Genomic DNA, 24,204 nt, shown 5'->3' with positions numbered 1-24,204 from the left:
TTTCGAGGTTAGGTTACTCTTATTAAAAAAAAAAAAAAAACAGGACGTCCCCACCTTTTTTTCTGAGTGGGTTAGCTGGAGGACTGGTCTTAACAAACTGAATGATTAGACGAAATGAGGGACCTTGTGTTGTGGGACTGTGCTTCATTTACAGTTATAACATGTATTCATACTAATTCTGGTAATGGATGAAGTTCAGTAGATTTGTCAAAATTTAGAGTTTCGGACGTTAGCAGCTAAGAATTTGAGATGTTTAAAGCAGGGTTGAGTGACACAATTATCGTTGGGTTTGAGTTATTTTTAGTAATGGATTTCAATTTTAGTCGCTTGAACCTTGGAAAGGCAGGACTTGGGTGAAATCGTCTAGGGTTCCTAAAAGTGGTAATAAAGACAAGAATACAGACGAAAAGTGACCAGAAAAATGACCCAGGTTTTCAGTTGATAGTAAGGGAGAAAAACTGTTATTTATTTTTGGGTAGTTTGTGCATGCAAAATCTTTCAAGCTAGATTTGTCTTGATTGGATAGGTCCCTGTGGAGATAGGAATAAGTTGACTTCTGTGGGTTCTTAAGGGGGAGTGAGGATTTGGAGGCGAGATGTTAGGAAATGAGAAGTAGAGGACTGTACCAGTTGACAAATTCTTGGTACCCAGGCGAAATGAGTTGTAAGGGGGAAGGGCGTACGATATGTTTGGGGGTAAGCTGACTTTTTGTAAGGGGGTAGAACAGACCCATATATTTTTCCCACTTCAGTGACGGCAATTAACGGGAATATAAGGGGAGGGAGGTCATATGTATTTATTAATATTTATGGGGGTAATTATATTGTTTCTTGAAGGAAAATATCCCAGAAATCCATTTTCTAAGGAAAATACCAAAGGATATTTTATAATAAAAAAAGCCAACGGGTCCCAAAACAAGCACGGCATGTACTTGACTAAATTAAATTTATCACTGAGAAAATTTCTGTCAGAAACTTTGAAAAATTTCAATTCTGAAACTTTGTGAAAATTCCGAAGGTCTTTCAACCTTGTGAACATTCCGAAGGTCAGAAGCTTGGATATTTTTCTCTTGAATATGAGCAATTTGTAACTGAAAAGTATTTAGGGATGATATGACTTGTTTTATGAGATTGTGCATCTTGACCTGACAATGGATGGCAAACTTTGTAAGTAAGGAGGGATGGGTTGTTTCCTTTATTAGTCGAGAAACAATTTATAACATGTGTTTATGTATCTATTAATTTTTTTAAAGTTAAGATCCCGGTTATTATTGGTCTTAAGTGACGGTGTCTACAGCGACGGTGTCTACACCGTCACTGTGACGGTGTCTCTTTGACATGAGGGCTACAGTGACGGTGTCTCTTTGACATGAGGGCTACAGTGACGGTGTCTCTTTGACATGAGGGCTACAGTGACGGTGTCTCTTTGACATGAGGGCTACAGTGACGGTGTCTCTTTGACATGAGGGCTACAGTGACGGTGTCTCTTTGACATGGCTTTCCAATACTACGACCATTATAAAGGTAATTTTGTATGTAGGTTCAAGAATTGGAGATAATTTGTTGGCACTTTGTGATTTTCGTTTCCTCGGAAGAGCATAACGGCCAGGGTGCTTGGATAGGGTAAGAGAAATGATCGCCTTGATACAGCTTGGTCGAGCATCGCTAGGCAAATAGATGCATTTACTTGGTAGAGATCACTGGCTTTTTGAGTGGCCATAAAAAGGAGAATGGCCTTTTTGATTGCTTACAAGGCGAAATATTATTTTTCTCTCGACAGGGGTAGAAGATATTTAAGGAGAGAATGAATGAAGAACTACAACCAATGCAATCAACTGAGTGCAACTCTGCTAATCTGCAACTCTGCTAATGAAGAACTACAACCAATGCAATCAACTGAGTGCAACTCTGCTAATCTGCAACTCTGTGCAGAATTCGTTTGGTCTCAGCATTATTACGTCTGATTGTGGATAACAATCAGGATATTGCGGTGTAGAAGTTTGGATACTGCGTATTTCTGTGCTTGCCTTAGTTTAAAATGGACCTTAGTGGGGGAAATTCATTAACTACTTTTTTTTAATTGAAATGATTTTTTCACTATCTTGTGTCTGTAAGTCCTTTCCTCTTCTCCCCGCACCTCTCTCTCGTACTCTTTCTCCTTCTTTTCCCCTGGTTGTTTAATTGAAGTTCAGTAGCAGATTTAAACCACTCGCCCAATTTTTGTTGCCCAGTCAATCTTGAAATGTAGGTCGTCAATCAATCTAAAACTTAGGACGTTTTTAGAGACAATCTTAATATTTCATGATGAATTTTAGGGAAGAAGCCACAAAGGTCGATCATCTCTCTCTCGTTTTCTTTCTGCCTCTTTTTCCCTGGTTGTTCAATTAAAGTTCAGTAGCAGATTTAAACTACTCGCCCAATTTTTGTTAATCTTTTCTTGTAGAACTCTCGTTTACCAGCCCCTCGACCAACTGACCTTGATAACCTCAGTCGTGATTCTCTACCAGCCAAACGACCTTACAAAGAATCATCAAGCTCAGAAGAAGAAGAAAAGAATAAAGAAGCCATCCCACTGCCACTCACAGACCAGAATTTGAATAATGTTTCTTCTATAGAAGACATGAATATACACTGTGAAGATTATGGAATTCAACTGCAACTTCCAGCTACAAAATATGAAGGGGATAATTTTCCACTTAATGCCTCTATTCCATTGAAGAAGCGTGCCAAAACAGTGCCTGTGCCATCTGTTCTTGAGAAAAAAGATGGTAGTGCTGCTCAACATAAGAATAGCATTAAAGGTAAGAGACTTTCTGGTATGGACTCTTGCTGTCAGATTTATGTGTATATAAAATTGAATATGAGGATGTATGTTGAGTATGATATGCATGAGTATGGTATGTATATATGAGTATGAGTATGTATCACGTGTTGCCTCCTTTACGTGAATGAAAAACATAGCTGAAGTTCCTCTAAAACTCTCAAGTAATTGTTAAAAGATGTTGTTCCTAAGACACTCTAGCACATTTGACCCTAAGTTTCTAATCAAGTAAACTAGTTGGTTAGAAAAAAGATAGTAGGATAGATAGTAGGAAAAAAGATGGAAGATATATAGTTTGGGCTGTATATTTGCACGTTAGGGCGGGCGGGGGGGGGGGGCATGCAGAACATGCAGAATAAATATACCTAACACATTAGGTATTGTATCTTTGACATGGACCCTTGCCGTCACAAAATTGAAAACGTGTATGTATTTGGGGTTTATTCATAAAATTTTTGGATTGAACATGATGCTTTTTGTGGATATACTGTGGTTAACGAGATAACTGATAAGTTTTTACCCCCTTTTTTTTAATACGTGGAAAGACAGAATTCGTATAATTTCCGTCCAAATGATATAATTTGATCTTGACGCATAACTTGTAAGTTTTGGCCGTGATTGGAATATGGTAGGAATGGTCGGGGTTTCTATGCTCCAAATGGAGGATCTTGCATTTTTGGGGGGTCAAATTCTAATTGACGAAAAAAAATAAGTTACCAGCAAATCTAATAAAATGATTGTAAATAAACGTTAGACAAATTACAGATAAATTGAATAGCGTTGATTCGAAAATAGATAGAAGTCTTTCATTTGGAATTTCACTTGAGAAGAATTTTTAGACTTGGCATAAACTTCCACAAAATAGGGAACGAACGAGTTTTGACATCGATTTGTATTAGTTTTCGTGGGGCTTATTTTCAGTTTTGACCTGATTCGGGTACTCACTGTAGCAGCTTGTGGTAAGGTGCACCACACTAGGTGGTGCCCAGCACCATTGATTTATGTGTATATAAAATTGAAAATGTGTATGTATGTAGGGTATATTCATAAAATTTTTGGATTGAACATGATGCTCTTTGGGGATATACTGTGGTTAACGAGATAACTGATGAGTTTTTTCCTCTTTTATTATTTTACTTTATTTTAAGTACGTGGAAAGACAGAATTTCCATAATTTCCGTCCAAATGATATAATTTGATTTTGAAGCATAACTTATGTCATCTCGTGTAGTTTCGCCATCCTTTTAAATGCCAAAAATGACATGAACACCCCTAGGGTGGTCACACTGAAGTGCGTGGTTTTTTAAATGCATATATAAATGTAAAGTCATTTAGATGAAAAATGTGTTTCCAAAATTAAGGCTCTAAACAATTTTTTTCAGACTCCTGACCGATTTAAATCGTTTCTTCACGCCAGATAATATATCAATCAATATATCAGGGAGCCAATATATCAATATATCAGAACCAATATATCAGTACTGTATATTGTATACATATATTCATCAGTAGTATATCGGAGTATATCTGTAATATAATATATAGTATATATATCATTATTATCATCAGTATTATCATCATATAATATATATATATATATATATATATATATATATTTATATATATATATATATATATATATATATGAGTATTATCATTAGTATATCAGTATAGTATATATATATCAGTAGTACGATATATCAGTAGTATATTGTAACCAATATATCAGGGAATGACAATACCAGGGGACCATTAAAAAAAAAGAGCTGTTTTCAACAACAAAAATACGTACACAATTGCTCGTTTACAGAGAGTAGAAAAAAGCAATGGACGTATGCGAGATGCGAGGGCCTAAGTTTCCACTTGAGCAAAGTGAGGGTAACTTGTAAGGGTTGAAGCTCCAACCTTCTGCCAGAGCGAAGGTTTTTTGTGATTTGACTATCAAGTTGTAATTTACAAATTTTTTTTTCTTTTTGTAACCCCATGGCCAGCTTTTGACGCAAAAAAAAAAAATCTAAATCACTTCCAAAAATCTCTGTCAATGCTTCCGCGTCAAGAATCGAAGAGACTGATTTCGTAGTGTTACAATTATGTATTTTTTGTAGTTTTTTGTTTCTTATTAATAAAATGTGGAGTTAATATTGGCCACAACAGAGGCTGCATTATTTTGCCTTTGTTCTGTTATTTTCTTACAAGCTATTTTAAAAATAAAGTGATTTTAAAAATAAAATATTTTAAAAATAAAGATTTTTTGTTTCCTGACTATTTAGTCATTTATCCCTAAACCTTGTTTTAAGTGGTGACTAATACGGATAAAGTAAACGCTGGTTTATTCCTTTATTCATCTTAGTTATGAAGTATTACCAGTTTCAAGGGTCGTAACATTTATTGTCTCTGAAAGAGAGGAAGGCGTGGTCTCTTTTAAACGTTTTACATATACTAATATGGAGACTATTAAAAGAGATGACGGAATGGTCTCTCGCAATTGTCTTGCCCATGTGCTGGTAAAAGTCACTGTTTATAATTAGTGTATAAGCTTCCTAAGGTGTATAATCCTTGGGATCCTGTTCAAAGCCAGTACGACAGGGCTTTATGGATTGCATACCTTCATTCTAGACGCTAGATAATTTACTAATTTATTTTAGGGTGTTCTGAATTTGTTTTCAATCAAAGGATAGTAAGAGGCTCACGCGCCGGAATAAGTAAGTACGGCCTATCTCCAGATTTAAAATGCTCACAATGTGATAAAGTTTTTGTTCACGCTGCATCCTTGATTAAACACAGAAGTTTTCACGAAGGCAACACTGTTTGTCCGTTTTGTAATAGAGTTTATTCTCATAAGTATACACTACGTGAGCATGTTATCCGTGAGCATGGTAACAGAGCTCATGAAGTACCAAGTATTGCGTTCAAAAAAACTGCTTCGCGTAACAGCTTCAAAGAGATGGCGTTTGTGCCAAAAGTTCAATCAATTGTGAAACCTAATTTGAGCGAAAGTGGCTCCCCGGATTCACTGCTGCCATCTTTAATCTCGAGTGAAGATTTATCTATTAAAAAGGAAGTTGCTGTCTAGATTTGATTTATATTTTGAAAAGAGATGAAATTGGAGGAGTGTTTAGTGCAAAACAAGCAGTTAGACAGAATACAGTGAATAAGCAATACGTTTCGTAAGAGTTTTTAATACTGGCAGTGTTAATTGCATCAATTTACTAGGCCCTTTAATTAAAAAATTTAATTAATTTTTTATTAAAGTTATAATTAAAATTATTATAATTGTAACTATAATTGAAATTATAATTAAAAATATAATTTTCAGTTTAAATTAAAATTATAATTTTTTATTAAAATTTTAATTTGTCCTTTTTTCTCAGTTTAAGAATTTCTCTAGCTGATAAAAAGGTATTCAGATTCTTTTTCTTATAATTACTGCAGCAATTCTAATATGCAAAAAAATTTATATGGTTGCCTCCATGTCTTAACCAACTTTTAAATTACATACGTAATTTTCGTTGATTAATCAATAGTAATCAACAATAGAAGTTCGTCAGTCAATTTTCGTAATTTGTTAATTACTTATCCAGGAATTTTGTCTTGTTGCTACTATGTTCTGTATGTGACATTCCATGAAGAACTGAAGGCTGCTTTAAGCCCCCTATCTCCCCTAAGCTCCCTAAGCCCCCCTAAGCCCCCCTAAGCTCCCTAAGAACAAAATTTGTTCCGTAAGATTACACAGTCTAATTTGAATTCTTAAGTAAAGCTTTTGTCAATTGCTCTATAACTTAGTGTGAAAGTGACATTATTTCAGGGATTAAAGTGTCTCCGTTCTCCTCTTCTCCCAGATTAATATAAGGGGTGCCCTTGAATTGGCCTTACCATTAAACAACAGCTAATAGGAAATGTGGACGAAAAATCTTGCTGAGGAAATTGTATTTCGTGAAATTAAAAAAAAAGTAATGAAAATTAGTCAAATTTAGGATATGGGGGTTAAGTTACAGGTTCTAATATTCCTGAGTTTGGGAAGAAGTCTAACTTCAAGGCCAGTTTTATAAACAATGCACATATTGTTGGATTTTTTTTACTTTTTCACGAAAATACAAAAAAAATGTGTGTTAAGGCTTAATTGTCTTTGTTCTCTTTTTGGAATGGAAAACTTTTGATATACTCAATGGCTGCTATATTAGGAAAAAAAAACTCCTTAGTTTAAAAAAGTAAAACGATCAGAGCATTTTCCATGGAATTTCGGGTATATTTTGCCTCGATTATTGTTAAATATTCACACGACATCCTCGGCTTAAAAAAAACGTGAAATTGAGTATTTTCCACAGAATTTTGAGAATATTTTGACTCAATTATTAGATATTACTTCTGTTTATATTAAAGTTTGTAACCTGCATTTATCTTCTCCTCCTAAAAATTATGAATTTATCCTCAAAAACCCAATTGAATATTTAGCTAAATATGAAATCCCAGGTGAAAAATGGGTATTCAGACATTCAGTTTTGTTGATATAATTCTTAGGCACCCTGTATACCCAATATATTAAAATGTCTAACCTCCCTTTTCCTATTAAACTCTTCCTTTTTCTCACCATACATGCATTCTAAAGATAATAAATGCATCATTTACTGGCATGTCCAGGGTCTCAACTCCAAGAATTTGTTTATCTGTTGGAAATTTCTAAGTTTGATTTGATTCTCTTGATAATAGTTTTTACCAATTTTTGATCATTATTTTTATGTTTTGAAGGGGATTTATGTTTTATTACTTTGTTTTCTTTTTATTCTCATTGTAGATATTTTCTTTTTTTACTTGTTAATAATTTTCAAGTAGTGCTATAGACCGGTAGCGTTATCTATACAGTTTTTTTGTGCCTTGTTACATTTGGATTTTTTTTTATTTTTCTTTTTGATTTTTTTGCATTTTTCTTTTTAAATTTTTTATTTCATTTTTCTCTTTAGCTTTATGGAAAATAATATGACGTAATGGTAAAATGCAATCATAAACTATCAGTAATTTCATATACTGGCGTTTCAGTATTCTATTTGTTATAAATATACAGAAAATATTTTTTTCACATTTTTACCTGATATTATGATTACAGCCCGTTACAATTATAGCCCGTATCAAGGTAAAAAAAAATTAACTAGTTGATACTTGGTTAATTAGCTGATTGAAACATAAAGATAGCTTTGGCAAATGCAGGCCAATCAACTTTTGCATTAAAGACCTAACATTATGAAAGCTCAGGATTTTACCTGGGATTTATTTTTGGGTTGCAGCAACCCGGAACCCTTCCCCTACCTTGGTATACCCCTACTACTACAAGAACAATTCTATGTTAAAGTGTATTCAATGTAAACTCCAATTTTCATGTTGGTTTAAATATGTCAGCAGTAGCTGAAGCACAAAAATATATAGTATTTATTGAAGAAACTACATTGAACCAAAACGTATACTGTACTTGTAAAGGCCGTATCCAGGGAAGAGACGAGAAGATGTGAGCCCCCTTCTCCCCCAAAAAAATGTTTGTCCGACTTGTAAAAATCTAACAAACATACATATAAAACACGTTTTTGATGCTTTTTAACTTTTTTTTGTGAGCCTTCGGAAGAAAAATGTGTCTTGCAGGAACGAAACCTAACCCTTTGTTTTGTACCTGGCCCTTTGTTGGTCACTGGGGCAGTCAGGCTATGAGCTTTGTAAACTACTTGGGTGTGACTTTTGGTTTTGCTCCCCTTGCGGGAGCAAAACTTTACCCTTTTTTGAACTTGAGTCTGTCTGCCACTGAGGCCATGAGGCTTGTAAGCCAGTTAGGTGTGGTTTTTGGTTTTGTTCCCCTTGCGGAGACTAAACCTGTCAATGGTTTCTGTAATAGAAAAATCGTCATTTGTCTCTTCAATCAAAATTTTGTATTCTTGTTAGCCTATTTTTTTGGGTGTGGAGACATTTAACCCTTGCGCTCTGATCCAGGAGTAAAAAAAAATCAAAAATATTTTTTCCACCTAGTTTACTGTTGGTTAATATTTAAACTAATGGAGCATTTTCTTTATCAGTTCTTTTAATTTTTGACGTGTAGATTTAACTGACATGACACTTGAACCACTCATTTGTTGATCAGTTGCCAATTTCACTCTTCCCAAGATAGTCCTTGAACACTCACTTTATAAAATAATTTTGAAAAGAATCAAAATCAACAAGTTTTATAAGTAGGATTAAATAAATTTGAATTAAAATTGAGACTGTTTTTCTTTTATAAACACCATAGTTCTTAACGAGAAGTAAATCAACCAGTCACATGTGACTCATTTTTCCCTGATGTGACTACACATTTGTGTGTCTTGGTAGCAAGGGGAGTGGCTTAGGAGCCTACATCTCTTTGTAGTTGATATTGTCACTGACTTGCTCATGGATTAGTTTATTTAAGTTGTAAAAAACTTCTTTATTTTAGTCTTGGCCTAAATAATAAATTTCTAAAATAGAAATAAATCTTTAAGATCAAGGTGTTTACATGGGAATTATTTTTGATGAAAGGGTAGCAAATTGACCGAAAAACAGGATAAATTATCTAATAAAAATGAGATTGCAAAGGGTCCTTTTAGACAAGGCACGAATTTAGTGATCGACCTTTGTGGCTTTTACCCTAAGATTCCTCATGAAATATTAAGATTGTCTCTAAACCTCCTAAATTTCTAGTAGAATCCGCTGGTTTTATTTATTTTCAGTTTGTGCTTCGCCCTAGTAAAAATTCTTGCAAATTCCCCCACCCCTAATTTCACTCACTTAGTTTTTTCTTAAGGCTATAGTATTAAGGGGGCATTAATCATATTTTATTCCTGTCATTCCCATGTTTTTTCTGTTTACGGCGTATAAATAAGAAATTTAATTGTCTCCAGGGACAGTAGTTCATAAAAGTATGATCTTGGAAGTGTAGGGGGGGGGGGGCTTTTTTATTTTTAGAAAATTAAGATACAAAAATGGGAAATATTAACATTTAAAAAGAAATTTTTACTTGTTTTTTTTTTCTCAATTTGTTCCAATGAAAGCATAAAAAATAAATTTTTTTCTGAATTAAGGGGGGGGGAATAGGAGTGAGAATTTGTGACGCCCCTACCTCTCTTGCGTTTCTTGTTTACACAAATCATTCCTTTCTTACCCTTGTCGTACGTGATTCATACAAGCATGTAGTGACAAGAATATATATGGACTGTATATGGCAAGCTCATTTTACTAATAGATTTGTGTTTTTATGTACATGTTAGTTGTTATCTGTTTCATGGTTTTGTTAAATATCTACTTTTGTTAAGTGGTATTTTTGCAATGTCTTGGAGATTGTTTGTATGTTTTGTTGGGTAGTTGTTTGAAAACTTGTCATAGGGAATGATAGACACTCGAAAAAATGGTCATAGGCTTAGAAATATGAATACTTAAATTGCAAGAGATCCTTGGGTGGGTATACAAATTTTCTAGATTATTGTATTATAGGCTATTTGAAATGCTGAGTCATCATTTCTATGAACGTTTTCATTGTTGTATTTTAGATAATTTACCATTAGCAAGAAAACGATTTTTTTTATTATTTGATATAATTTTATTGGTCAACTGTATAAAAACAAAAGGAATGGAGTAAGAGTAAAAACAACAGGAAAATCTCAAAAGTTTCAAAACATTACTATTAAAAACTTTATTTAAAATATTAATGTTACGTAATGTTAAATTTAATTTAAATATTATTCAATTGAATTATTATTATTGAATTGAAATTATTATAATAATAATTATTTAAAACATTTAAAAAAAACCGTCTGGAAAGATATCAAGGCCAAAATAATATAAATGAAACAACAAAATTGAACAACAAAACAACAAAAATAATAAATAGAAGAAAATAACAAAAAAAAAAAAGGTTTTCAAGGCTTTGTGACGTTTTTGTTCAGTTTGTCTGAACTTATCATTATAAGCCTTTTGTTAGTAAGGCCAAAAAAAAAATATAAATAGAATAAGAAAACAACAAAAATAATAAATAGAAAAAAATAACAAAAAAACATATTTTTTCAAGGCTTTGTGACGGTTTTGTTGACATTTTGTTCAGTATGTCTGAACTTATCATTATAAGCCTTACATTAGCAAGGCTAAAAATAATATAAATAGAACAATAAAATAGAATAAGAAAACAACAAAAATAATAAATAGGAAAAAATAACATTAAAAACATAATGTTTTCAAGGCTTAGGGACGGTTTTGTTGACCTTTTGTTCAATATGTCTGAATTTATCTTTATAAGCCTTATGTTATTGTATGATCTGATGTTTTTGTTAGGTATATTTCATGTTAAATATTTCAGTGCCTTAATTTGTAACGATTTGCCTTGTGCATTCCATTGGAGTGTGTACAAATATGTGAATATACTCATTCCTTAAACCGTTCTGGGAGTTCTCTCTCTTTTGTATCTTTTTTGGTCTGAAATATCAGTCTTCCATTGTTATAATGTGTTAGAAGTTGGATATATATGATGCGCTTTTTGGTATATAAATGCTTAATTTGAATTTGATGTGCTGATTTCCGTTAATTAACGATTATTTCTGTTAATTAAACACCACCGGAAATCGAGTTATCCGTTGATTTCCACTAATATGTGAATATACTCATTCCTTCTTTTGTGCTGGGAGTTTTTTTGTTTTTGTTTTTTTTATATTAGTCTTCCATTGTTATAATATGTCAATAGGTGGACATATACGATGTGCTTTTTGCTGTATAAATGTTTATTTTAAATTTAACGAGTTGATTTCGTTAAATTTTGTAAGACACGCCTCTAAAAGTTCATAAAACGTTATTATTTTAATGATTTTTTGTTGCATCATAGCCATCTTTGGATTAGGGTGGGATTTCAAGTTTTACCTTTTAAAAATCCTCAAATTAGGTATTTTTAAATGACTTCATTCTGGAGGATTTAGGGGGGGGCGTGGATGGTTCTAATCCATTGCTGTAATTTCGTTCGTTTTAAAGGATAATAAAATATTATTAATATTTAAAATTTATTATTTTGTTTTTTCCGAGTCGCATATGAACCATTCAGAGCCAAATCGATATGTCATAAAGTTTGGAAAAAATGATATAGGGTAAGATCCCCTTTAATTGGCCGGCTAATCTACTCTTTAACAGCTATCTTATTGTAAAATCCCTACCATGCCACCTAGAAAGTGGATCGTTTCACCACTGAATGTTCTTAACAAGTAGATAATTAGCTTGATTATTTTAACCACATACAAAACTGAAAATTTAAAATATACTTATATGCAACAGCAGAGCCTAATCTTGGCTACATATTTAAACCTTGAACTTAATCTTAGAAAAAAGCTGTCTAATCTTTGACAAATGATCTTGAAGTTAAACAACAGATCCCAATCATAGACATAGTCAACCATACGATACGATGCTTGATTAATAAACACAATTATAACTCTTTACATTACATATCTACTGTAAAAAGGCTTTCACCCCCTGTTCAACCCTCCTTTTGTACTCTTAACTTCATCTTTCTATCGCAACACCTTAATATTTAAATTCTATCACTTCAGTTAAAAACAATTTTCGACATAAAAGGAAAGCTGCCATCCCTTAATACCTTTTCCCAAATGAAGGACATTATTGTGTATGTGTCTTCATCAGGGTAGAGGGAAACCTCGGGACTCCCCTCCCCCCGAAATAGCTGTTTTCCGATTTTTAAAGTACTTTTATATAATAATAATTATCATAACTATAATAATATATAATAATTATAATAACTATTTAATTTTTATAAATTTTAATTATAACTCTTTACATTTAAAATCTACTGCAATGATCGAAAAACATAAGTATTTGTTGGCGTTCTCAACCATTCTCTAAAAACAACCATTAAAAACAACCAAAAAACAACCAATCTCTAAAAACAACCATTAACCGTTAACAACCATTCTCTAAAAACAACTAAAAATCAACCATTCTCTAAAAACAACAAAAAATAAAATAATAAACAGCTAACAAAAAAGAGAAAAAACACCACAAAAAAAAATCAATCTCCTTCACAATATTCTGTAAAAAAATTAAATAATTTTATTTAAATAGGCTAGGGTATAGATAAAACTTGTATGAATTTGAATGTTAAAAAAACAGCTGTTTTATAAGATTACAGGCGGCCATTTTGAAATGGTCTAGTCTTTATTATCAGCCAATCACTACTATCTATTTCTATGCACAATGTTGTACAGGTTGCATAGTCAGTCATAGATAGACTTAAATGTAAGCCAATTTTTGTGAAACAGAATAATTGTATTTAAATAGGCTAGGGTATAGAGGAAACTTGTCTGAATTGGCAGTTAGAAATGGTCTAGGCTTTATTATCAGCCAATCACAACTATATGTCCCTATGCACATAGTGTATAGTATTAGGAGCTTGTGGTCTGTACATAAAAAAATATTCTTTTTAATAAAAATATTTTGCCAAGGTCAGGCGCTGCCTGAGTACTGGGGTCTTACCCTATTGATTTTTTTGATTTTTATGTACCAATCGTTGAGTGGAAACGAGCACAACTATTTTTGTTGTTTGTATATGTTTTCTAAAAAAAAAATTTTCTTTGTTTTTGTCATTTTGGTATTTAACCTTATTTTTGGAGAAACGGTTTTAAATATACAATGTGATTATTCAATTTGTTAGACACTAAAGCCTCAAAAGTTGGCTAAATTATTTCTATCTAGTTCTTTCAATCTGAAACATCTTTTAACACTGAACTTGATTTAGCCTAAAACGCCTTGTATAATCTGATTAAAATGCCGAGTTTTATGAAGGTTTGTTGCCATTTTCCCCTGTTTTTTAACATTCCATTAACTATTGCCAAGCTAAGGGTTTGCTTTGAAGTGAAAAAGAGAGGAATAGTAGCCTTCTTTTCTTCTTTCTAAAAAGAAAGAAAGCTTTCCATAGTAGATTATAGAATTCAGTCCTTTAATGCTGAATTCATTTCTTTCATGTTTGTTTTTACTCCTTATATCTATACTAGCTGTTCGCACAGCGTGTGATTTCAACTTTCTAAAAGCTCGGCATGTCTAGCTTTCTAAAAGCTCGAAGCCTCGAGTGTTGTTATTTCCGTTTTTACTTTGTATTCTTACTAATTGGCTCTAAAATATATAGTATTTATACTAAATAATTAAACACTGTGTAATATCTCTCCTCACATCCGCTCAGATAATTCAAAATGCGTAATGAGTTCGAAAAAGCTTTAATTTGAAAATTATGTGAACAATATAGGAGACTCTAAGAATCTTTTTTTTTTTCTGAAATTAGGAAATTTTAAAGAATATGGCTGGGATCTGTTCAGAATTCCATCCACCCCGTCCTGTCCCTATAGTTACACTTATTTAAGAATGCGAGTGACTTTTGTTTTGTCAAATGCAAGTTTCTGCCTTTGGAAGATTCTTGCAACAAGTTATAACGTTATAAAAGTATACTAAATAAAAAAAATAGGTATTTTAATTGAAAGAAAGGAGCAACAATAAACCTTGAAACGAACAGAAGTTATTACGTATATGAGAGGGGTTTCCCCCTCCTCAATACCTCGTTCTTTACGCTAAAGTCTGACTTTTTGTTCCAGTTATTTAAGAGTGACTCCTGAAACACAGGGGCCATTTAATTTGAGTAATACGCTTTTTTAAAAGCTCTTGAAAAAAACTCGAAATTTTTATAATTTTTGATTGGTAACTTTAAACTTGATGAATATATTTTGAATAAGTATAAAATTTTGATTCCTTTGATGTATCTTTTGTAATCAAGGCTTTGTTTCTTAGAGTTTCGGTTACTGTTAAGCTGCGTCGCTCCCTACTTACAGCTCATTACAACGATTTGTTTGAAAATGTTTAAAATTAAAATGATCGTAATTATCACAATTTAATAATGACAATAAAAATATAATTATTATTAAACATAATTTGTATAATTAATATAATTTGCTAATATTACGATACTATAATACATTAATAAAAATAATAAAATTATAAAATAGTTTTAACAGAATTTCATTTCGATAGTATTGCTTTTAAAAAATTGAAGATCAAACTTGAATGTTTATGAATATTCAAGGAAACTGAAGAAATTGGGCTGTTTAGAAAAGCTGGAATTCTGCCATATCCGAAAAAACTGCAACCCAGGAAAATGAAAATAATTTTCACAATTCAAAAAACGTTTTTCTGACTAGTGTTGGTTTTCATAAGGGTACTTACCTAATTCTTCCTCTTCTTCTCCGAAAGGGTACTTACTTGATTATGCTTCAAGTTGTAAATTCCAAATAAGGGCAAAAACTGAAAAATCTGAAAAGCTTTGCTCCTAAGGGCAACAACTGAAAAACGCATTGTTTGGACACTGTAGGTTTTTTGTCTTTTTTATCAGGCATTAGAATGTGCACAAAAAAAATTGATAATAAACGTTGTGTTCTATAAGTAAATTCACATTGATAAATAACATTCAAGAATTTGCGGGGTTATATTCGTAAAGGACATGCAAGGAATTGAAGAAATCTTGAAATCAACTCGTTCCCTGATGAAATCTTGTTCCCTTTCTATTTTGAAATCTTGTTCCCTTGAAAACTTGAAATCCCAAGATGAAATCTTGTTCCCTCTCTATTTTGTTTGAACGTGTTCAGGGGGTAGAAACAGTTACAGAAAAAGAGAGAGAGAGAGATCGGTATATTTAAAAACTATCGTAGCATAGCTAAATTCATATTTTTTTTTTTTTTTTTACAAAATCTTACAATTAAAAAAAAAATATCACACACTACGGCTCAGAATTGAAAATCGATGTGAAGAAAGGCACAAATGAGTTGGCGTAACGATTAGTTCGTACTTTAGGGGGTAAAAATCTATTTTGTAACCGAGTTCGACTTTTGGGAGGGGCTGGTTCGGGTAGTAGTGATTGGTGGCTCGTATTGGCTAGGACAGATTTTCCAAGTTGCAGAATTAGGTGTTCAAGCCGTTCAGTTTGTAGAGTCATAATTTAGGTATAGGAAATAAGGTAGAATGTAACGTTTTTTTTAGAAATTGACAGATTTTCTTAGGAATTTTTGATAATAATTTCTTATGGAAATAGGGGGGGGGGGTAAACTAAAAAACTAAATGAAAATTAGAGGGAATTGTAGACAGTATCATCATGGTATACTTCCTTTATTGGAGGAGAAAACCGGAGTATGCCAAAAAAAAGTATAAAGTAGAAGTAGTTAGGTAGCTACTAAAAAAGTTTTTTTTTTCATACATTAGAATGTGTACAAAAAAAATTGATTTTAAAAGTTGTATTTTATAAGTAAATACTGATAAATAGCATTCAAGAAATCGCGAGATAATACTCGTAAAGAACTTTTAAGGGTTCGATGAAATCTTATAATCACCTTGTTGCCTTTCTATTTCGTTAGAAAGAGTTCAGGGGTAAAAACAGTTTGTATAGTCACAATTTAGGTATAGGAAATAAGGTGGATGTAACGTTTTTTTTTAGAAATTGACAGATTTTGGGGAATTTTTTATAATAATTTCTTATGGAAAGAGGGGGGATAAACTAAAAAAAAACGCCAAAAATTAAATGAAAATTAGAGGGAATTGTAGACAGTATCGTCGTGGAATACTTCCTTTATTGGAGGAGAAAACTAGCGTACGCCAAAAAAAAGTATGAGATAAAAGCAGTTAGGTAGCTAACAGAAAAGTTAGATATCTGAAATGGAGAGATCAGTGGTGGTAAGGCATTGGAATTGGAATCTGGAAGAAACAAATCTAAGATCTTGAAAAGAAAACATGTACACACTAGCACTTTAATTCGCTACGTGTAGATGCCCGGGGCTTAAGTTGGGTAAAACTTCTCCCTTATTTATCTTCTCATCCCAGTCTGATATTTTAGGCTGAGTCGCTCCTTAACAGTTCGTTACCACAAACTGTTTGATATCTTTATTTAATTAGCATCATCATGGTCAATCCCAATTTCATCATGGTACATGAAAACCCAATCATTTACATTCTTTACGCAATAAGTCGAAACAAATAAAAATCAAAATTTAAAAATATACCAGTTTTTCTAATATTCGATGTATATCTAATATAGAAATGTAAAAGTTTTTTAATGTTACAATACTCTAGTTTTTCTCTTATCCCCTTGTCAGGTGCCTAGATAATTTTAGGTATTTGGGAATTAGGTTCCCTAATTCCCTAAATTATTTATAAATAATTTAAAGAATTAAGATAAAATTATTTTAGGGATTTGGTTTTCCACCTAAGGGCATTTCCCAATCTTGGGACAAATTATTTTGTTTTACTTGTTATTTTAACTGTCCCAACAAATATATTTAGAAAGAATTTTGTTGATATCAACATAGGCTCATTTCGATTTTTTTTTATAGCCAAATTGATTATTGACTAATCCTATAATAATCCTATAAATAGATTAATTAATCCTATAATGGGTGTGTGCCATCAAGTTTTTGTTTCCGTGACTTGAAGTAATTCTTGAAAAAAAATTATTTTTCTATTATTCCCCGTTTCTATTATTTCCCCGTTTTTATTTTTGCTGTTGCTTACAATGTCCGTTAATTGATTCTAATTTTGTTTTTGAAGATGCTATTAATTCTTTTAAGGCAAGGCTTTGAGATATGTTTGCATAGTTTAATAGTTGTTATTACTGATGATTCTTTATTTTGTGATGACATTTTAGCTTTTTTTCTATATTTGTCTTGCCATAATTTGTGGGTTCGGTTTTTGTTTTTTATAAATTCGTTATTTGACATTTATTTGCTTTGTTTTAGCCAAATATAGACGATGTATAAATTAGTGATAAGGTTTAAGTTAAAGAGAGACGGGTAGAATATTTTGAAGACAAGCTAAACCGTGCAAGATTACAGGAAAATATATAGAGAAGAATGAAAAAGTGTAGGAAACTTTGGATTTGAAGGAAGATTTATTTTTTGAGGAAGAATTAGTGACAGTACTAAAAAGATTAAAAATAATAAGGCCCCGGGTGCTGATGGTGTGGTAAATGAGTTTCTTACGTATGGTGGCTCTGAGGTTAGAATTAAGTTACTGAAGATTATGAATCTAATTTTTTTAAAGAATATACCCAGGGATTCCAGGAAAAATTTAATTAAACCTTAATTTAACTAAACTTTAATTTAATTAAACTTTAATTTAATTTCTATAAGAAAGATGATAAGAGTTAGTGCGGTAACTATAGAAAACTATATAGACATTAGCCTGGTTTCTATAGGCAGCAGATTACATAGTATGATGAAACTTATCCGAATTAGGGATGCTGTAGATAAGGTTTTAAGAGCAGATGTCATTTTAGGAAGGGTAGAGGATGTGTCGACCAAATTTTCTCTCTTAGATTAAAAATTAAGAAGTGCCCGGGCCGTCAAGCACCTTTAGTCCTCTGTTCTATTGATTTTGAGCAAGCGTTTGATTCAGTGGATAGAAGAGCCTTAGCGGAGGTATTAGCCTTGTATGATATACCAGACAAATACATAAAATGGTTAGTGCAGTGTATGAGAATAACATTATGTGCGGGTAAGGTAGAAAAGGAAGTTGGTCGATGGTTTCATGTTAAATCAGGAGATAAGCAAAGTTGCATTCTATCCCCATTTATATGGATAATTTTGATGTACTTTGTTTTAAGAAGCACAGGAAAGACAATGGGAGAACACGGAATCAAATGGGGGGGGGAGAACAACTCTCCTGGACTTGTACAGGAGTTAATTTAATTAAAACATTTAATTAAACAAATTTAGTTAAACTAATTAAAACTTTAAACAGGAGTTAAAGGATTTGGGAAATATCTTTAGTGAAATATGTTAGAGATGCAAAAATTTTGCCTAGGTTTTGAAAACCTTGAAAATCTTCTTTGGAAACATGGTTTCCAAAGAGACCAAAAGAAGAAACCAAAGAGAAATATGGTTTCTCTTCTTTGGTTCTTTTGGTTCTTCTTTGGTTTCTCTTTGGAAACATGGTTTCCAAAGAGACCAAAAGAACCAAAAGAAGAAACCAAAGAGAAACATGGTTTCTCTTCTTTGGTTCTTTTGGTTCTTCTTTGGTTTCTCTTTGGAAACATGGTTTCCAAAGAGACCAAAAGAACCAAAAGAAGAAACCAAAGAGAAACATGGTTTCTCTTCTTTGGTTCTTTTGGTTCTTCTTTGGTTTCTCTTTCCCAACTATCAAGGTGGCCCACCTTCAAAAATCGTGTACACCATTTTGTGTAGAGAGAGAGAGACAGAGATCGGTATATTTAAAAACTATCGTAGCATAGAGCTAAATTCACTTTTTTCACAAAAATCATACATTTAAACAAAAATCACACACTACAACTCAGCATTAAAAACTGATGTGAAAAAAGGCACATATGAGTTTGCGTATCGATTGGTTCGTACTTTAGGGGGTACAAGTTTATTTCGTAATCGAGTTCGGCAGTTGGGAAGGGCTGGTTCGGGTAGTAGTGATCGGTGGCTCTTATTGGCTAGGATGAATTTTCCAAATTGGTGAATAAGGTGTTCCAGCCGGATTCCTCCGGGAGCTTGGACTTCTCGGCATCATTTGGAAAACAATCAGAAATTAAAGAAAAAAAAATATGATTTTTTTTCTACTGGAAGTAAGGTGTGCTCCTTCCCCCTTTATATTGATCATTTTGAAGGACTTTGTCTTGAAGAGCAGAGGAAGGACAATTGGAGAAGACGGAATCAAATGGGGAAGTGAGAATCTCTTGAATTTAGATTATGTAAATGATTTAAGCATTGTAGATGAAAGTGTTGGCAAAATGAACTAGATCTACGTTGCAAGGGAAACGTGAGGTGTTGCGGCAACGTCTGTTTGGCTTCGCCGAGCAAAGTGTTGGTGAGCAACACTTTGTTTTGGTTTCCTCGCTTCGATTAAACGGTGAAGTTGTTAATCTGTAAGGATCTTGAAACTAAACAAGTCCCCTACATGTCTTACCACTGGAACCAAATTAGTCTTACCATCAAATACACCGGAAACAAATAATAGGTACACCAACTAGCAAAACTTGCGAACCACTCATTGCCGAAGATGATTATAAGCTAACAGCCGACTGTTGCTTAAAACTCCCCTATATGTCTCACAGTTGGAGCTTTTTCACAATTGAAAAAAGTTTTGAAGAATAGGAAGTCTGCGAATCAATATTTGAATTTTAGAAGCTACAGTGATGATAGTGGTCAAATATGGTTCCTAAGCATGTGGGCTTCGAAAAATGGAGCAAGATTTGCTAGATGCTTTCCAGAGAAATTCTCTATATGGGTTGCTTTGGATACCCGACTGACTGATGGTATCTCAAACTGCAGGCTATACGAAAAGCGTGGCTCAATCCAGCTTTCTATGGTTATTTATTTATTTATTTATTAATACCAACATATTTGAAAAATTTGAGACTCAAAATTATACAAAGTTTTTCACTTTTATATTGAGCTAGAACATGTATATATATATATATATATATATATATATATATATATATATATATATATATATATATATATATATATATATAAGATAGCAAAACAGAATATGATAGGTGTCTTTTTTTGACAACGTGTTAGTGAAAACTGGCACTGTTAGAGGTCTTTGAGTAAAGCTTAGAAATGATATGTTGAATTTATTTGTTTGCTAAGATGTATATAAATATATATATATGTATATATATATATATATTCATATATGACTGTATTTTTTTAACTGCCATGTTTATTTTCTGGTAAGGAAAAATGGTCCCTCAAGGTCGAGTTCCTAGGACCAATTTCTACATCGATTTTGGAAAAATATCTTTGATACTAATAAAACATTTGCCTTAGAACTATTGCTTTTATTCCATCTTTGAAAAATCTACTTGGAAATAAACGACAGATGATGCATCATGTTTATACTGCACATCTTTATACTTTATCACTTTATAATTACTGCATCATGTTCACACACTTCTAGGTTTATACATTAAATATACCAAAAAAAGAGAACAGAATTCAAAATATTCGTCAAAAACAGGTATATTTTTGTGCTAAAAATATGGTAACAAAATGAAATTAAACCTTTTCCTTCGCGAAAGCGATTTTATAAAAATGTCTTCAGGTACGAGATTTAACAAGCCGCTTGAGATTAAGGCGTATTGCTTTCCCAAGCTTTCTAGGGGGTTTATACCCTATGCCATTTGTACACCCAGTTTTTGGATGATTTCCCGTCAAACAACGTGAATATCAGTTAACATTTTCTGCTAAAACAAAGGAGGTAAATAGGAAATATAGGAGAGGCCATGGAGTCAGTGTTAGTCGCGAATCAAGTGCAGAAAAAATTATTGCGCATTTTCAAGTTTGAAATATGGAATACGCCAACAAAGCGTTCCAGCCCCCTTCTAGTCTGAGGTGTGTCTGAATTAGCAGTAAAATATTGATGATGGAAAATAGGGACATCTAGATAACTTTGAATTTCAAACCACGTTGATTGAGGACCATACTGTTATTCCGCTTTAAGAAAAGCTAACTCGCCTGTGTTCTTGCAAAAACTGTGTGGTGGAGTGCGGTAAATTTGATTTTTTGGACGAAATACTCATACGATTTTTCCACCTTGCTCTAAAAATTCTACATTTTTGTATTTGAGCTTGAAACGTCAATATTCGAGAAAAACAAATTCAATTTTTCGGATTTTTGAGCTTCTCCGTCAACTAGAAGTTATATTCAATATAAAAGTAATTTATACACTAAAGCTAGCCTACGCCATCTAAAAAAGAATATTTAAAAATCAAAGATGTATTTATCAGCGAAAATAAGGACAAAATTTACAAATTACAACAAGCATACATCAACCCCTTTAGGCTATCAAACATAAAACGAACAGACTACTTTGAATGAAGAAATCGAAGAACAAACACATGAAATTTTTGACAACAATTAATCGGACTGATAGTATTGAACTCCCCGAAATAGTTCATATATCATGTTTCAAGAATAATTTACAGATTTTGAAAAAATATCATCAAAAATGAGTTTATATGCATTTTTGTTACATTTTACGACTCGGATAACAACAATTTTTTATTTGGGGGGGGGGGTCGTTTTCTCTTTAATAAAGACAAAATAGATTTTAAACTAACAATATTGCTTTGTCAATTCATTTTCCTGTATAAAGAAATATTTGAATATATAAATAAATATACTAAATATCTGATTATTTTATTAGTATACTTCTATGATTTTAGTAGTACAGACCAATAGCCGCACAGATGGAAATCATAATTTTGAAATCATAAGTCAACCTGTGCAACCAATAGAAATTTATTAGGAAATTTGAAAAACATATGCTTCCAACTGAGGTAGCTTCTTGTAGCTTTTTTTCTTGTGTGAAAAAAAAAACTCTTTTTTGAATCTGTCACAATTCATTTGAATAGCATAAGTTTAGCACAACTAATAACTTTTTTCTGCAAATTTTCATGGGCTTAAAATATGTCTATATTTGACAGATAAACGCTATGTTTAAAAATATATTTGACAGATAGATCTTGAAGTGTGTTACAGTTGTGTTGTGTTCAGTTGTGTTGTGTTGTGTTACAGTTGTGTTCTCTGCACAGTTGTTTGTCTTGAAGTGTGTTCTCTGCAGTAATAAGGGACGTTGTAGGACATTTCCTAGATTTCCACAAAGATTTTTATGAAAACACACCAAGCCACGGCTAGATGGCCAAAACTGCTTGATTTTAATTTGATTCTTACGAAAACACGTTGAAATTTCCAATGTTGAACTCTTGCCCGTAGCATAAATCCCCTCTTCTATGTTATCTAAATTAAAACTACAAGTATTGCTTTGTTAATTGATTGCTCTAAAATTATATGCGAAGTATTTGTCTATTTATTCATTTTATAATTATTATTCTATACTAGCTGTTGGGGAGGCGCTTCGCGTTTTAGTTTTCTTTTTCTCCTTTATTTTTTAGTTTTTTTCCTTTTTTTTAGTTTTTTTTTTCAGTTTTTAGTTTTTTTATAAGTTTTTAGTTTTTTTTCTTTTTAGTTTTTTTTGTAGTTTTTACCACTTTTTAGTTTTTTTAGCTTTTTTAGTTTTTTTAGTATTTTCTTTTTAGTTTTTTTTTGTAGTTTTTGCCTTTTTTAGTTTTTTTCTTCTTTTGTATTAATGCTAAAGCCAAGGTTCAAACCTGGAGCCTCTCGGACCTAGAACCTGAAACATAACGCTTTACCAACTCAGCTACTTCGGCTTCAATACATTCGTTTTGAGCAGCTTCCTCGGGTGTTGCCATTGTAAGTTCTTCAGTCATTTTACAATTAGAAATTTCTCTTTCAACGATCTTCTTACAGTTAAAAATTTGTCTTTGAACGATATTCGTAAATACCTGTGTCCTGGTCGTCATTTATATTCCCTGTGTCCTGGTCGTCATTTGTGTCCCGGTATCCCAGTCTGTAATTTCTCTTTGAGTGTCCCGGTCGTCATTTATATTCCCTCTGTCCCGGTCGTCATTTGTGTCCCGGTCTGTAATTTCTCTTTGAGTGTTTTTTCTTTTTAGTTTTTTTTAGTTTTTTACCTTTTTTCTTTTTTCAGTTTTTTTTTCTTCTTTATTTTTCAGCGTCACTATGAAATACATATCGCCGAACCTTTGTTTGTGCCCCACCAACTAATTGTTGGGGTGGCACGGACGTCATGTTTGTGTGTCGACTGACGTCATGTTTGTCGACTGACGTCATTATAAGGATTGAGCTGTATGCGTCATGAAGTTGTTTGTCGACTGACGTCATGTTTGTCAACTGATGAAATTACATACCGGGACACCGGGACACAAATGACGACTGGGACACAGGGATTATAAATGACGACCGGGAACCTCAAAGAGAAATTACAGACTGGGACACCCGGACACAAATCACGACCGGGACACAGGGAATATAAATGACGACCGGGACATAGGGACACAACTACAACGGGGACGCCGGGGGCACAGGCGGGATATATAAATGACGACCGGGACACAGGGATTGTTCATTAGGGATTGTTCACATCATTAGAATAATGAGGTATAGATCTGAATACGGATTGTTTTTCCCATGGACAATTTTATGTTGCATTTTCAAGAGTCAGTAAACCTGACAATCTATTTATATGCACAGACAATGGGGCAGCGAAGAATGTTGTATATATATATATATATATATATATATATATATATATATATATATATATATATATATATATATATATATATATATATATATATATATATATATATATATATATATATATACATATATATATATATATATATATATATATATATCTATCTCTATTCACAGGTGAGACACAGGGACACAACTACAATGGCGCGTAACTAATATGGCG

General features: G+C 32.5%; 1 protein-coding gene across 2 annotated transcripts in view; it reads left to right on the top strand.

The window, feature by feature from the left end:
• The window catches only part of LOC136027947 (protein abrupt-like), a 70,550-nt gene that overhangs the window by 34,985 nt on the left and 11,361 nt on the right, over positions 1 to 24,204 (top strand). The window contains exons 4-5 of one of the 2 annotated variants that reach the window (XM_065705418.1): positions 2,443 to 2,800; positions 5,466 to 9,106. In XM_065705418.1, coding sequence (XP_065561490.1) covers positions 2,443 to 2,800; positions 5,466 to 5,893 — 786 coding nt within the window. In that variant the 3' untranslated portion in view covers positions 5,894 to 9,106. Of the gene's footprint in view, positions 1 to 2,442; positions 2,801 to 5,465; positions 9,107 to 24,204 lie in introns of those variants that run through there. The other variant, XM_065705419.1, reaches the window with a different exon arrangement.

This window comes from Artemia franciscana, chromosome 6 (assembly GCF_032884065.1).
Source record: "Artemia franciscana chromosome 6, ASM3288406v1, whole genome shotgun sequence".
Lineage (NCBI taxonomy): Eukaryota > Metazoa > Arthropoda > Branchiopoda > Anostraca > Artemiidae > Artemia > Artemia franciscana.
This window is presented reverse-complemented; position numbering and strand designations above follow the sequence as displayed.